Below are 15,864 nucleotides of genomic sequence, written 5' to 3' on the forward strand. Positions count from 1 at the left end.
CCCAACTCCATGACTACCTGATGATGATGCTGATGATGACAATTATATTGTCATAATGCCAATTACCGTGCATAACCAAAAACTGTTTTAATTGTATTCCCTTCCCCCCCCCCTTGGCACTACAGCCCCAGTGGGCCTCCATGAACTTCTCCGTTCACTTCGGTTTTTCTAGATCTTACACATTCGGTAGGACTCCTTGGGCGGGTGATCAGCTCGTGGCAAGGCCTCTACCTATACACAAACACAGAAAAACGCACACACACAAACTAAACATCCATGCCCTAAGTGGGATATGAACCCACGATCCCGGTTTCCAAGCGAGCGAAGACAGTACATGCCTTAGACCGCTCGGCTACCGTGACCGGCAATTGTATTCCTTTACCGATCTTTATTCGCCATATTAAAAATTACACAAATAAAATTTATTTCTTAATCATATCCAAAACCTATACCTAAGTCATAAATGTATAGTATTTGGTGAACAGTTCTCACGAAAAAGACCAACTCCGTGGTCTATTGTTTAGAGTTGCTGGCTACAGATCCAGAGGTCCGGGTTCGATTCCCGTCTCTACCAGTTTTTTCTAAGCAGTAGTGGGACTGGAACGAGATCCACTCAGCCTCGTGAGGATAACTGAGGAGCTATTTCAAGGAAATATCGGCTCCAGTCTAGAAAACCGAAATTAACGGCCGTGGGGATCCGTCGCGCTGACCATGCGACACGCTCTATCCGCAATAGTTGACACTAACTTCGCCGACAAGCGGCGGTCGCTTGGTCGGTATAGTTTGCTTGCTGACTAAAGCCACTGAGTTCTCATGAAAAATAACAAATATTGATTGAGCTTTGTATATAGCACAGATTATAGTCAAATCTGTTAACCAATATTGTATCCCCCAGACACCTGTTTCTCTGTACATCCTACGAGCATAAATTCCTCATTTTTATGTGCGAAAAATGCGAACCGACAGACACAACAAAAATGTCATTAACGAATATTTACATGTCTAGCAAGTCAGAGACAACACTCAAGGCACCCAAACTTGTGGGAACACAATACAAAAGCGCATGTTAAGTGAATGACATGCGTGGATTAGATTCAACTTCCTCAGTAGGAGGTCCAATGACGATCTCTTAGTGACACAGTGATGAGCTTTCAGGTTCCATAAAATTGCAGTTCCTTGACCAGCTGAACAACTATCAGCTTCTTAAAAACTCTACTCAATACACGAAGGTAATTCATATACCATATTATTGACAGCGATGTTAGAATGACATTGTCAGAGAGAACGTTAGAAAAAAATGTGGTCTCCAAGAAAATTTCACGCCGGCATAGCTTAAATTCTCCTCAAACAACTCTCTTTCGACATGAAGTTCACCCAAGTAGAATATAAAAAATACTGTCTTCTGTGACTTAATATCTCTGGTAGAAGTCCATCGACGTTTCGGATGAACGTACTTCATCTTCTGCTGCCTGCTTCTTGCTGGTTTCTTACTTGGTTCATTCTTCGATTATGATTATAGAATGTTCTTCCGAAACGTCGGTGGACTTATACCGGGCTACATGGAATTAGATCCCAAAAGATAGTACACATCATACTCATCGCTGTGACGGTTTGAAATCTTGCGTAGGTGGAACATAAATCACGTTAACAATTGGTCACAAATGTTTCACTTGTCACACTGTAGGGTTCAGCTTCCCCTTCCTAGATAGGGGTGCAAAGGGGGCGTTTCCTGTGGCGAGAGCGCATGTTTGTTGTGTGAAGGAGGATCTGGGGATGGCGTGACAGAGTTCTAGTTACCCTGTGACAGGCATAGAGAAGGCATGTACTACCACAACACTACCACCACGTGAGCAGCGGATAGGTAAGAAACCTCCATTGTTACGTGGTTCTACTCTATTAGCAATTGATGTATGAAAAATATGTACGGTTGTTATTATTGGTGTGGTACGGAATTAAAGTTGATGGCGCCTGTAGTCATGTACTTAAATAACGCTTTTTAACGGACAGCTTTATAATTACCTTTTTTTTTTTCCTTGGCACTACAGCCCCAGTGGGCCTAGGCCTACCTCCATGAACTCCGTTCACTTCGGTTTTTCTAGATCTTACACATACGGTAGGACTCCTTGGGCGAGTGATCAGCTCGTCGCAAGGCCTCTACCTGTAGACAAACACAGAAAAACGCACACAAACATCCATGCCCTGAGTGGGATTCGAACCCACGATCCCGGCTTCCGAGCGAGCGAAGACAGTGCATGCCTTAGACCGCTCGGCTACCGTGACCGGCTTATAATTACCTTAAAATATCTAATATATAAAACTTTTACACATATGAAATCAAAACTAATATCTTGTTTACGTTCATTAGCATGAAGAGTTTGTGAATGCAATCTTCTTCACTCTTGGGTACAGGTTTTTTCGTATGTAAGAGTATTTTATCAGCAGTTAAGAGGGTGGAGGTCGTTAGTGATAGGATGTCATTATATACTACTAAGTGGTCGCTGATTTACTTGTGGTCTTTATTGTAATGCAACTGCCTCAAACAATTCGTTGCTTAGGCATTGCTAGCCTTTTTGTATCGGCGGAAACCCCACCGTTAGGCTTTCGTGTTAAGAGATAACCTAGGCAACGGGGTGCTTATATTGCGTTGCCTGGGGATTGCTAGTCGTTGACCAGCGATTGACGTCTGATAGTCCGGCCTTCCTGGCGGCACGTCACAATATATGCCCACTTTTAGGCAACGGCTCGGTAAACACATTCCCAGATCACACTCTCTCAACAATAGGACATCCATTGCTAGGTATTAGGCCAATAAACACACATTCTTGACAATAAAGACTGTGTTTTCTGTGGTGTCCTTGCCGAGAAGATATAAGTAGTACAGAATAGAGTGGGAGATAAGAATTGAGGGAGTGTAGAGGAGTTCAGTTGGAAATCAGAATAGTCCCAGTGTAGTGTCCAGTTCTAAGAAGATGACAGCGTGTCAGATAGTGATTTGTGATATGTTGTAACCAGATGTATAAAGGTCCAACAAATTCGATTATTAAATCCAAAAACCTGTCTTGTTAGACACCTGGACACGTGATAGTATATATTCACTTTGATCGGTATACTTTTTTAACACCAAAGGTTTGTGCAAAGTGGACGCATGCATGCAGGAAAATTCAAGTCAATTAGCATGTTTCAGTCCAGAAACTACCAAACTGATTCACACGTAATTCAGCATCAGAACATCTGTATTAGTTGTTACGAGAGTTGAGGTTCTGTCGGCGATCGCTGTGAAGATCAATGTCTTCTGTGATGCCACTGTTTGTAGTGTGATACATCTTTACAAATGTTTCGGAGTAACATGTCGCCTCCATCTTCAGCATCTAAGAACAAGCTAAGAAAGAAACTGGAATGAAGCAGGTAGCAACTTGCGATTGACTTTTATCGGACTATAATTCGTCATATTTCAGAACACAGATTTCTTCAAACTATTGGGTAGAATTCAAAATATCTATAGAGATGCATTCAAAACCGCAGAACCAACTAAGAAGAAGTTAGGAGGGCCGCGCCATAGTTCAAGCGGTTAGTTGTTGGCTTCCCATGGCGACAGCTCGGGTTCGACCCGGGGCTGGTCAAGTGAAATTTGTGGTGGACAAAGTAGCGCTGGGGCGGGTTTTCTCCGAGTACTTCGGTTTCCCCTGCCAGTCTTCATTCCACCAAATTCTCCAGCATCATAATCACCCGGGGCAGGCTACAATAGGGCAATCAGTGGCCGCCGTACCGAGTGGACCCAGTTGGACTCCACCCCCAACTAAACGAAAAAAAGAAGTTATTCACAGAATTAAGACACATTGCAGGAAATGTGCTCAGTTCTCTCATAGCTGAAGATATCTAGTGAAAATCAGCCGCTGTTGGTATGACTGGTCACTGTAATAACGCCCTCAGCTGGCTGGCACCGAATTTAACCGCGGTCTAATGATATATGCTTTTCATTACCGCTGGCAATCAGAGCTGTCACATGAAAATCAGGAATGAGGCGTGAAGCTTAAATGATAGAGATGACATGCAATTACTGCCCCTTGCAGCAGCAGCACGCATTACACCGTGTGCCTAGCACGGCCTGCAATTATCAACGAGACTGTTACTTTCTATTTTGTTTGGGTTTTGTGTAATAATGTTGTTCACTGCATCCGCAATCACATGTTTTGGTTGGCTCCCCTCGTTTACATGTTTATACTAACTTTTACCTGTATTACAGACCATGGAAATCATTACACAAATATTGTTACTTTTCTAGTCATTTGTGGTGATATGTAAATTCAACTGTTTTTCTTTTTATTGCCAGTCGGGTGGGACTAAGTACCTTGTACTGCGGCCACTTCTGGCCTATAGCACCAGCCACAGATGATAGGTGAGGGTGATTGTGGTGCAATTGGTGGAATGAAGATTGGCAGGGGAAACCGAAGTACTCGGAGAAAACCTGCCCCAGCGCCACTTTGTGCACCACAGATCGCACTTGAACAGACCCGCGACTAACTAAGTAACTAACTAACTCACTCACTCACTCACCAAGCAACTCGTTTCACTCCAATACACTGCATTAACTGAATTGAACTCTGTCGGTCGAGCGATATAGCCTCGGAGTGGACCACATAGAAAACACCGCCTCCAACAGTACTTCAATTGTTTTGCACAGGCCGCTGCATAGAAACGGCTCCGTTACTGTTGCGTGTTTATCAAGCTGTTGCCTAGAAAAATTCGTTATGTCGTTTGTTTCGAGGTCGTTACCTAGCAATGGGTCTATATGCCACGATATTCTAAATTTCGATTTTTTCTCCTTACTTCTCTTAGTATCTCATAATTTCTATCTTTATCTATTCCTGACTGATTTTAAATATTTCATTTTCTGAGACTGGATGTTTGTTGTGCCTTTACTTCTTTTGTTACCATTTGCATGAACGTTATAATTAATGTCTCATATAACGTTTAGTCTAGAATTTACGATATCCGCTTTTACCTCATGCTATAAACAATTCTGTTTCTTCCAGCAGAATAAATATATGGACACGGAATTTATAACAATTTCATTTAAATTTTTTAAACATTTATGCATACGTGCATATCGATTTTTTTAAAGTCCGCGTGTAAGTTATACTCCACGGATAGCGGATTCATATCCCTGCTAGGCACAACACAATGGATAAAAGCAGTATTCAGACACCCACGCAGAAACCTGACAGTTTTTGTGTGTCTCCTAGGCAACCCGAAGTAAATCAAGACAACATCCTTCATTTCAACCGAGAATTTTCATTCATATCATCTACAGCAATCACAGAATATCTACACTTCAGTAGCTACCTGAGACTTCGGACATATGGAGAGTTTGCTGTATGGAATGAATTAAATAAGCACATTAATTTAGGATTACATAGCAAAGAATGAAGTCAGGGAGGAGATAAATTCTTTTGAAGCACAGATATTCGAATAGAAAATTCCTTTACTTTTAAGTGGGCACTAGGTAAAGGTAAAGCTATCCCTGTACCAGGCAGTGGAGGCCCACAGGATTGTGGGATGTTGAGGTTCCCACATTTTCTAGACAATCGGCTCACAGATGGCGTGGGTTATAAAAAATTGTAATCAGTTTCTGTGCGACATATAATTTGCATTTTTCTTTTCGATTGCAACATTAAATTTTGGGGCACGCGATAGCGTAGTTGGTTGGGACACTATGCTACAGGCCGGAAGGTCGCGGGTTCAAGTCGCGATGAGGTCATTGGATTTTTTCAATTGACCTAATCTTTCTGGCCGCACTATGGCCCTGGGGTTCACTCAGCCTCTAACAGAAATGAGTACCATGAATTATATAAATAATTTTCCTGGGGAGTAAAGCGTGGCTGGTGCGTAAGGCTGACAACCTTACCGTCATGTGTGAGCCGATTGTCTAGATAGTGTGGGACCCTCAACGTCTCACAACCCCATGGGTCTTCACAGTCTGTTACAGGACTACCTTTACCTTTTTTTTAATATTAAATTTATGAAACACAGTCTCACAAAACCGAACTTAACTTTCGCTATTTTCCAACTTCTAAGAGATTTCCTACCAAATAATTCATACAGAATATTACTGGCTTCTGGGATGTGATGATGTGTAATTCGGGGGAACCTAATGCCTCTATCTTCAGACCAGAAGAGTAAGCAGCGAGAGAGAAAGTACGCATTCCCAGAAGACCACTCTTCATAGTCAAAGCTATGAAAACCTCAAACCTCTTAGGTACGTGTTTGGCCTGGATATTGGATTTATTGACCACTTTACCACACAATTCGTTAATGCACTTAATTACAGCGCCATCGTCAATCTCCACACTTTACAGTTCACTAAAGCCTGCTACATGAATCTTCGTCACACCCTGAAAATAGAGGCAGTATATTCCTATGGTATCTATTCATAAGACAACACGATGTCATAAACCAGAAGATCACAACATAATCTTCGGACTGTGTCACACTCTGAAACGCTGGAACTTGCCTAAAACTATCAGACACGTGGTGTTATAACCCAGAAGACCGCAATATTATTATTATTATTATTATTATTATTATTATTATTGTTGGAGGGGGTGGGTTTCCCCATGCACCGCGACCAGTTGTTGATCTATTGTACGTCTCCCTTTGATATTCTACCAGTCGCCATACCCTACCGGTATTGGTGCATGCTAATAGCCCCGTTCAGCCAACGAGGTCGGCCCTCGGTACCTAATACTTCCCCCATCTACCAGAGGCATTGGAAACTACTTGGGCGGGAAACTTGATGCCTAATTTTGCTCAGAGGTCTCCTAGAGACATGAGGATCTTTTACGTGCCGTAAATCTACGACACGGGACCCACGGCTTAAAGTCCCTCCCGGAGGATTGTTCCCTGAATTTTTCCGCCCTTAAAAATTCCACGACCTCCGCCGGGTTTGAACCCGCGTACCTTGAGTCATGAGGTGGGAACGTTAAACCTAGACTACGGAGACCGCTAGACTGCTATATTAATTTTCACCTCTATGAAAACCTCAAGCTTCAGATACAGAAAATTCAGAGCAATATACACGTAAATTTGGTCTTATTACGCAGAAATAAGCAGTCACAATTTATGTGTCAGGAGCTTTGAATTTGCGCTGAGACGGTTGAAGTTGATTCGAATTTGGAACAGTTCAAATATCTGCCATGAGTGTAAGTCCTGAACCTGAAATCTAATCGTATCAGTTTCAGGATCCAGTTGATTTGATTGACTGACTCTGTAGAGAGTAATTCGATAAGAATGACTGCTGTCAGTCCAACGGAACAGAGCGGTGAACCCAAGAACAGAGGAGAGAGAATAAAAAATGAAGGGGGTTGTGCGAAGTATTGGAAGCGGTGGGAACCTCGCCGGCTGGTCATGAAAATTTTAGTAACCAAAACGATTCAGTCTTTTGCAATAATTCGCATCGTACAGTCGGCCCGAAGCTACAACAGACCTCGAGGCGCTAGCTCCTGTTTACCTGCGCGCCAGATTGTAACAATTTTTATGCATAATGAAAATTTCCACGTAAACCATGCAGGGTCACGACAAACCTTATGCCATATATGTTGAATTTCAGGTACTGCACAGAGGGGACTGTGAAGCAAGCAGCCAGCCTTACTGTGTCTTGTTGGCCGCGCCATAGCGGTTAGTCGCTGGCTTCCCACCGCGTCGGCCCGAGCTCGATCCCGGGTCTGGTCAAGTGGGATTTGTGGTGGACAAATTGGCGCTGGGGCAGGTTTTCTCCGAGTACTTCGGTTTCCCCTGCCAATCTTCATTCCACCAATTGCTCCACAATCACCCTCACCTATCATTTGGGGCTGGTACAATAGGCCAGAAGTGGCCGCAGTACAAGGGACTTAGTCCCACCCCACTAGCAATAAAAGAAATACTGTGTCTTGTTAGTTTATTATTTGGTTCACTATTCGACCGTGGAGATGGAAGCAGTACGTAGATATAGCGCCGTATATTCCGCTGAAAGTCAACAGACGTTTCGTCTTTCTCTGAGGTCGAAATACTCTCCTTTGTTCCCTGTCTTCAAAAGCCTTCAGTCATGAATATTGTGGTTTTCTCAGCTACGAAATTCAAGGATACGTAGATGGTTACCAACGTTCTGACGAACCTATTATTATTATTATTATTATTATTATTATTATTATTATTATTGGAGGGGGTGGGTTTCCCCATGCACCGCGACTAATAGTCTAATTCTACGTCCCACTCTGATATTCTACCAGTCGCCATACCCTACGGTACTTGTGCGTGCTATCAGCCCCGTTCAGCCAACGAGGTCGGCCCTCGGTACCTAATACTTCCCCCGTCTACCAGAGGCATTGGAAACTACTTGGGCAGGAAACTTTTTGCCTAATTTTGCTCAGAGGTCTCCTAGAGACATGAGGATTCGGACGAACCTATGCCTCCATATCTACTACTAGACTAAGTGGTGTGGCAACCTCGACGTCTCACAACCCTATGGGCCTCCGCGGCCTGTGACAGAGAAGTACACGGAGTACAGAACTTTTATTTCCACGGCTGTGAAAATGCAAATCAGACATTCTTAAATATATATTTCATTTTAAAACTGTGTATAAAAATTAAAGGACATTGATTTGTGCCAAAAATGGCCACCCCTATCACAGCTCTGTTTAACACTATAACAAACCAACCCAATGTGAATTCTGTGTTGCAGGACATGGCGATGTATACCACAGGAAGTGCTGGGGAGTTAGCAGGAGGCCAGTTAACCATGGGGATCATAGGCTGCTTGCCAGACAACGTCCAGCAGGTACCTTCAGTTCCTTGAGCTACATAAGACAGCGTTTCTCAACTAACATAGCGACATTTTTAATCCGAAATAAACATTCTGATAGCTATACGTAACGCGTGATATGACATTCAGAATCTCAGAATAAACAACGAAAATTTTACTCATTAATAGGCTGATCTCTGTAATGGAAACTCAAGGTGTTTTCTATGCCGTAGGAAAACAATTTGTATATACTGTCACGTAGTATGTGTGACTATAGACGGGGTTTAGATTTGTGAATTGCTTTACTGACCACTTGTACACTCGACTCGAACTACAAGCAACTACAGCGCCACCTCTAATCGTCACTATTCACAAATCATCCTAGCACCCGCTAAGCTTTCCTCTAGCCTGCTGTGTCTTCACCAGCCCTTCCCTGTCAAAGGCTGCTAACAGTGGAGATTCTTCAGCTTCACGCGCTCATGTCCTTTCTTCACAAACTCCCGTACAGAACTGCCTATCCTCACTAAGCTCCAAACCTCACGGTTATAACATCTTGGCATAAAAGACGCTGTTCTTATATTGTTTCGTCCAAATTCTGTATCATTAAGAATCTACTGCCTAGCAACGGAAACGTGTTTACGGAGCAACAGAGTCACCACTTAGCAACGGGTCTATACGCAACAATATTACTTCGATACACCCTAAGTTCAAATTTGCCACTGAATGCTTTCCATGCGCCCCCCCCCCCTTGCTCTGGAGGCCCCTAAAGTATCTTTCCAAATTATGCAACTCCAAGTTAAACAGAAAATAAAAATTCTACGCCTCCTGTCTAGTGTTTGACAAAAATACGGCGTGAATCAACAAATCAACAACCCAGCTAGACACCACTGCTCAAATGCTTGGTATCTTCCATGCTCAAAGGAAACGCACCAGGATCTCGGCTTAGTACCCCACCCCCAAATTCCCTCTCTGTTGGTGCACAAAATCGTTAACAACAACGTTAACAGCTATGCGATTTTGTTCAGCCCTTGTTTGTCGCCTCATATCTCGTATCCTTCTGCTGTTCTCTGTTTATTAAATTACTGTTCTCTTGATGCACCTCGTATTTATATCTGTTACACACGGTTATTTCTGAGAACGTAATTTAATTTGAATTCTTTACTAGGCCGTAGCTCGCCACTGTAAGAGCACAACCAAACAAGAGAGAGATAGAGAGAGATGGGTCCTATCTTCCTGAGAATATTGCTGTAAGTCCTCAACTGAGATTTCAGAGCAACATGTCACCTCCATCTTCAGGAATGAAATATAAGCAAGGCTTGAAACTATCATGAAGCAGGCAGAAAGGAGCTGTTTCCTGACTAATTCATGTCGGTTTCCTACTTGGCTTACTATCCTATTGTAATGAATCGACATGTTACTTCGAAGCGTTAGTTGACTTTCAACGGCGTCACAACCCAGAAGATAAAACTCTTCACAATCACAGATGTGACAATATGAAATCCTAAAAGAGAAACGATGAAAACTGACGAGAGAAAATATTTTTATACGACAATAACTAGGAACCGGGGTAGCGTAGTCAGTACAGCGATTGGTTAAGGGCTGGAGGACAGAAGGGTCAGAGTTCAAGTACCGGCAGGGTAAAGGATTTTCTCTTCTTCACGCCGTCCAGATCGGCTCTGGGGCCCACCCAGCTTTATATCAAATGGGTACCGGGGGTTCTTTCCCAGGGGGTAAATCAGCTAGGGCCCAACTAGAAAATGTGGAACTATATATCCACTCCGCCATACGCTTAAGCGAAGAGGAAAGAATAATAGGGCTGTCTGCCTTCTGATGAGAGGCAGAGAACACTGCACTCTACTTTGACTTAGTAAAAATGTACCAAGGTCAGATTAATTTGAAGATAACCGTGCTGGACAAAATAAATTTCTTAAGAAATTTGTTAACAGTAAGATCTTTCTGCACCCTATGGGGGTCTCACGGCTGGTTTATCTTAATGGTGGAGCCCCTTGTCCTCCTGGTTTCCTTCTCTGAGATTTCTCAGTCCTTCCAAACATCTACATCCAGCACTGTGTGCTGTGCTACAAACAGAAAGTTGCTAGGCCTGCATTCCTTCATTCAGTGTAACATTAAAATATGAACACTCTGTGTGTGTGTGTGTGTGTGTGTGTGTGTGTATATATATATATATGTATCTGTGTGGGGGGATTACAACCCTTTTGTCCTTGGCTGATTTTTTAGTTTCTTAATCTTATACACAGTTGGTAGGACTCTTTGGATGGGGGATCAGCCCATCGCAAGGCAGCTACCTACACGCAGAACAACACAAGGAGAATAAACACAGACATCCATGCTTCGAGTGGGATTCGAACCCACGATCCCAGTGTTCGAGAGGGCGAAAATAGTTCATGTCTTAGATCACGCGGCCACTGTTATTGCTGGAGTTATACCTACACCTCCCCATGTCTTCATGGCGTGGTGCTTAATTAATTTATTAAGCATAGGGACAACTAAATCTTTACACTTTTTTCAAAAACAGGCTGCATATTTTGGAGAACTATCCGTATGAAGACGACTGAATTAATTGTAGGGGATCAGTATGTGTGTAATCTGCGTAGCTCATGTCGCCAAATGTGGAAGCCCGCGATGGTATCAACGTGTCCGAACTGCGCCCTGTGCAAGACGCCCTGAGCTCGAGGCGTGTTTACCCTCCACTGCTCCCTACCCAACCCCTTGCGCCGGATCCTGGGAACTTTAACACCTGCACACACGGATTCGATCGGGGGTGACCAAACGCAGCACAGACATCTTTACCGTTAAAAACAACGAACTGACACACTATCCATGGTTGCATTATGCAAGGAACATAACGATTCAAGGGGTAACCCTTCTGACTTGTATTCGCCAAGCAGAGACTCGGAATTTTCGGGTAGTTCCTCAGTTCGGCCCACGACTCCTCCCTTCAACATCCTTTCATTTTATTATTAATATTCGTCGCTGCAGAGACTCAGAAGCAGACAACGTTGTTATATAAACCAAACAGAATTAAAATAACCGAACTGGTTGGTCTACAGATAAGGTTCTAGATTTTTATTCGAGAGGCGATTGGTTTAAACCTCGGCCGGGACACGGACTATCTCGACTGACTTATTTTGTGGTTTTCCACAGTCCCTCCAGGCAACTGAAGGGATAGTAAGCCACGATCACTTCGTACAAAATCCTTTACAATTCGTCGTTCATCTGTCATCCTACCACCCAAAAGCGTCATTAAATAACCCATAAGAAATTGATAAAATAAGTAGAAAAGAAGAATAAAGTTAAAGTTGTTCCTGTGCTTAATTCATTAAACATTACGCCATGAAAATGTATGGGGGAGTGGATGTATAGTTCCATATTTTCTTCACCTCGGCACTAGTTGGAGGTGAGTGGTTGGTTTCACGCCCCACCGCTTTACCCCAAGGGAAAGAGCCCCGGGTGTACATTGGATTTGAGCTTGGGTGGTCCCCAGAACTGGTCTGAACGAAATGGAGAAGAAAAAATTCTTTACTCTACCGGGACTCGAAGTCCTACCCCTCGACGATTCAGCCCGTAGCTAGCCGCTATACCGACTGCACTATCCAGGTTCCTGAACGAATTCAAATGAAGGCTAAAACGGACAACGCCCACCTCTGCTTATGCCAGTTATCCGTCTATCAACACTTATCCAGGCACTATACCGACTGCACTAACATTGAGCAGCAAACCGGCGTAAATCCATCAACACCAGCCGAATCGCGACGCAAACCAGAGGCGTTCATCTTGTTTGGTTGAAGTTTATAAAGACTCCCACAAGAAAAACTGCGTAGAGGGCTGTTACATTATTTCAAACATAAGATGTAACACGCCAATTCTTTTTTAAAATATAAGAAGCCTAGAAGTGCAAGAAAGTACAACAAAATATACCATGAGAGTTGCTTCTAATAGAGTTGTTCCTGAGCTTAAGTAATTAAACACTATGCCTACATTGATGTACTTTATTGCTTACACTTAATGTAAATTTTATCACAATATGGGCAGGTCTTTTTAAGCAGGTTATCTAAGGATGATGCTAGTACCGAAACTACGATCCCCAGCATTTTATAGAACCCTAAGGTTCATCACAGTGTTCACAAGAGCCCTCAACTTGTCCCTATCCTGAACCAGCTCAATCCAATCCATACCATCACATCCTATCTCTCTAAGATCCATTTTTAATATTGTCCACCCACCTACGCCTTGGTCTTCCCAGTGGTCTCCTTCCTTCTGGCTTTCCCATCAATATCCTATATGCATTCGTCTCCCCCATTCGTGCTACATGCATACTGCCGATAAAAGGAATGAATGCGGAACAGTTGGTGGAACGAGGTTCGGCAGGGGAAACGGAAGTATTCAGAGAAATACCGCCCCAGTGCCACTTTTGTCAACAACAAACCCCACATGACCTGACCTAGGATCTAAACAGGGCCTAAGCGGTGGGAAGCACGTGACTGCCCGCCTGAGATATGACATGACTTCTCCGACTGATGTTGGTGTATAAACTGGGTAAATATCCACCCCAAGCAAGAGATCTTGATCACTTAAATAGTGGGGTGGAGGTTTGTATCCAGCTAGTAGCATGAGTTGCTGTAAACAAAACTCCGCAATAATTTCAAACACTGTGCTTATGTAGAAAGTCGTCTTCTGGGATCTGGCGCCGTGTATTCTTGGTTTTAACGGACGTTTCGGAGGCGATATGTTCCTCCGAAACGTCGGTTAAAACGAAGAATACACGGCGCCAGATCCCAGAAGACGACTTTCTTCATAGTCATCGCCGTGAAAACCTCAAAACTTACACTGTGCTTATGTGTTCGTATGATTCTCACGATAAACACCTAAATAGCACTATACAGCTTATCTTTGTAATGGAAACACAGTGTATTTTCTGTACTGTAAGAACTTAATTTTTAACATTATTCGCTTTGTATTCATACCTATAAGGGTTGACGTGACTCGACGCTCATGTTTTTAATAGATTCTACAGATAATATTGCATAAATTTTAATGGAATTTATTTTGATTTCACTGGCTATGAAACTTCTCACTCAATCCATTGTTAATAGGGACACTTGCCTGAGGATATATAAAATCGCAGAATGTGATAATTAAATTTTGTTTGCCTGGGATGCTTTACATAAATGCCATAATCGACCCGTCATAATACGTATACTGTTGCAAGAGTGGATATTGTTTGGAAATTGAAGTTAACATACTGTGTGGGAATAGCCAGCTGCAGAAAAACAAAAATTAATTCCGAATAAAATAATACTAGCAGAAAAGGCCAGTTTAAAATTCATCAGAAAGTCTCTTCATTTGCTACGCACGGAAATTTTGCAACCTAAATGATTCTGCCTACGGTCAGTGAACAAAATTTGATCGGCAGTCGACCTACAGCTGTAGCATTCGTACCTCACGTTCAAGCCGGCAAGTGGTGCCTCTATCGGTGTTCCCGCGAACTAGTTACAACGGGCGTGGAGCGGACGTTACATTCATTTCCTTTATATTCATAAAGAGGGATACGGGAAGAATGCTGTCTTCTGGATGTTGCGGCGTGTAGTCTGGTAGACTACCAAGGTTTCAGAGGAGCCCACTGTCTCCATATTCTGAGAAGAAGAGTAAGCCGCCCATAGAAAGAAAACTGCGAACATATGGAAAGGGTACCACGACCGGATTTCAGAAAATAAAACATTAGGAATAAGGACAGCACAGTAAAGGTTATTAGTACCATGTGTACAAGCTTGGCTTTATGTTTGCCTTGAAAATGGAAGCAATTTAACTCACTTCCTAGATTTTTTATTGTTCTCCTTAGTTCCTCTTTTTCCGTTAAGGAGTGGGACCCGCTTTTCATTTCCTACACAAATAGTCCCGGCTCTTACAATGCAGTAGTTGCATTCTTGAAGAGTTCATAAAACGAATTTTCAAAAAGCGAATCATTATTTACCGTAGGTGCAATGTTATAAATGAGGATACTGCTTCAGAACGGCCTAAGAAAACACAAGAAATTTGTAATGTCATATGCTTCCTAGATAATATCTTGTATGGTCATCATTAATTACTGTAGCTTTCCAATTATCAGCTGTGATTAGGTGGTGACAAGCCACAAAGACGTTACATAAAACAGCAAAATCTTACACGATGTGCACACCATAGCAGAAGGTAGGGCGAACCGACTGTGCGACGATGCATTCGTTTGTTTCCGTTTTCGGTCGCACATATTCGTTTTTGTTCGGAAGGCACTTCGAAAGAAAAACTAAATCAAGGGTACGCGCTACATTATGAAGGTTCAAATGAGCGAAATTTCCAAATGAGAATATTCTTCTACCCTAAAGACGGAGGCAGCGCCTTCCTCCGGATGTTGGTAAGGATCTTCCAGACAGCACGCCTTCAAACCCCGGGCCATTATAACTTTCATTTTCATACTATACACAAAGATAAATAATTACATGAAATCATACGTAAGCCTAGTAGCCGGGATAAGGCAGACGCTATAGCGACTGGCTACAGGCTGGACTGCCGAGGGGTCGGAGTTCTTATCCCGATAGGGGAAAGAATCTTCTCCCCTCCACGCCGCCCAAACCGGTCCCGGGGCCCACCTAACCTCCTATCCAATTTGTACCGGGGGCTCTTTCACCGAGGGAAAAGCGGCAGGGGCGTGAAGCTGTCCACTCACCTCCAACTAGTGTCGAAGTCAAGAATACGTGGATCTATGCATCCGCTTCGGCAAGCGTCTTCAAGGCGTAGTGCTTAATTAGTGAAGCACACGGACAACTTTACCTTTTTTTGTAAGCTTGCGCTTAATATATATGAGACAATGAGCAGTGTCCGGTGCAATCGTGTATAAAGAATTAACCATTATCACAAATGTGTACAGAAAAATAAACGACATTAATGAACTTTCTATTTTCTTATTGCAACAGTTTTTAATGGATTCAATGAATATTTCTCTTTCTGTCAAATACAGTATAAGGAGTAGAAATGTGTACACCAACCGAGTACACGCATTTTTCAAGTGCGTTTTTGTGTTCATATTCATTTAT

At 42.9% G+C, this 15,864-nt stretch overlaps 1 protein-coding gene across 1 annotated transcript in view; it reads left to right on the forward strand.

The window, feature by feature from the left end:
• The first annotated feature begins 1,791 nt into the window (after nucleotides 1-1,791).
• Nucleotides 1,792-15,864, forward strand: part of LOC111871730 — a 30,566-nt gene continuing 16,493 nt past the window's right edge. Inside the window, exons 1-2 of the mRNA XM_033754375.1 lie at nucleotides 1,792-1,861; nucleotides 8,717-8,812. Of these exons, the coding sequence (XP_033610266.1) occupies nucleotides 8,720-8,812 (93 nt within the window). The 5' untranslated portion in view covers nucleotides 1,792-1,861; nucleotides 8,717-8,719. The remainder of the gene's footprint in view (nucleotides 1,862-8,716; nucleotides 8,813-15,864) is intronic.

The sequence above is a fragment of the Cryptotermes secundus genome, unplaced genomic scaffold (assembly GCF_002891405.2).
Source record: "Cryptotermes secundus unplaced genomic scaffold, Csec_1.0 scaffold602, whole genome shotgun sequence".
Taxonomy (NCBI): Eukaryota; Metazoa; Arthropoda; class Insecta; order Blattodea; family Kalotermitidae; genus Cryptotermes; species Cryptotermes secundus.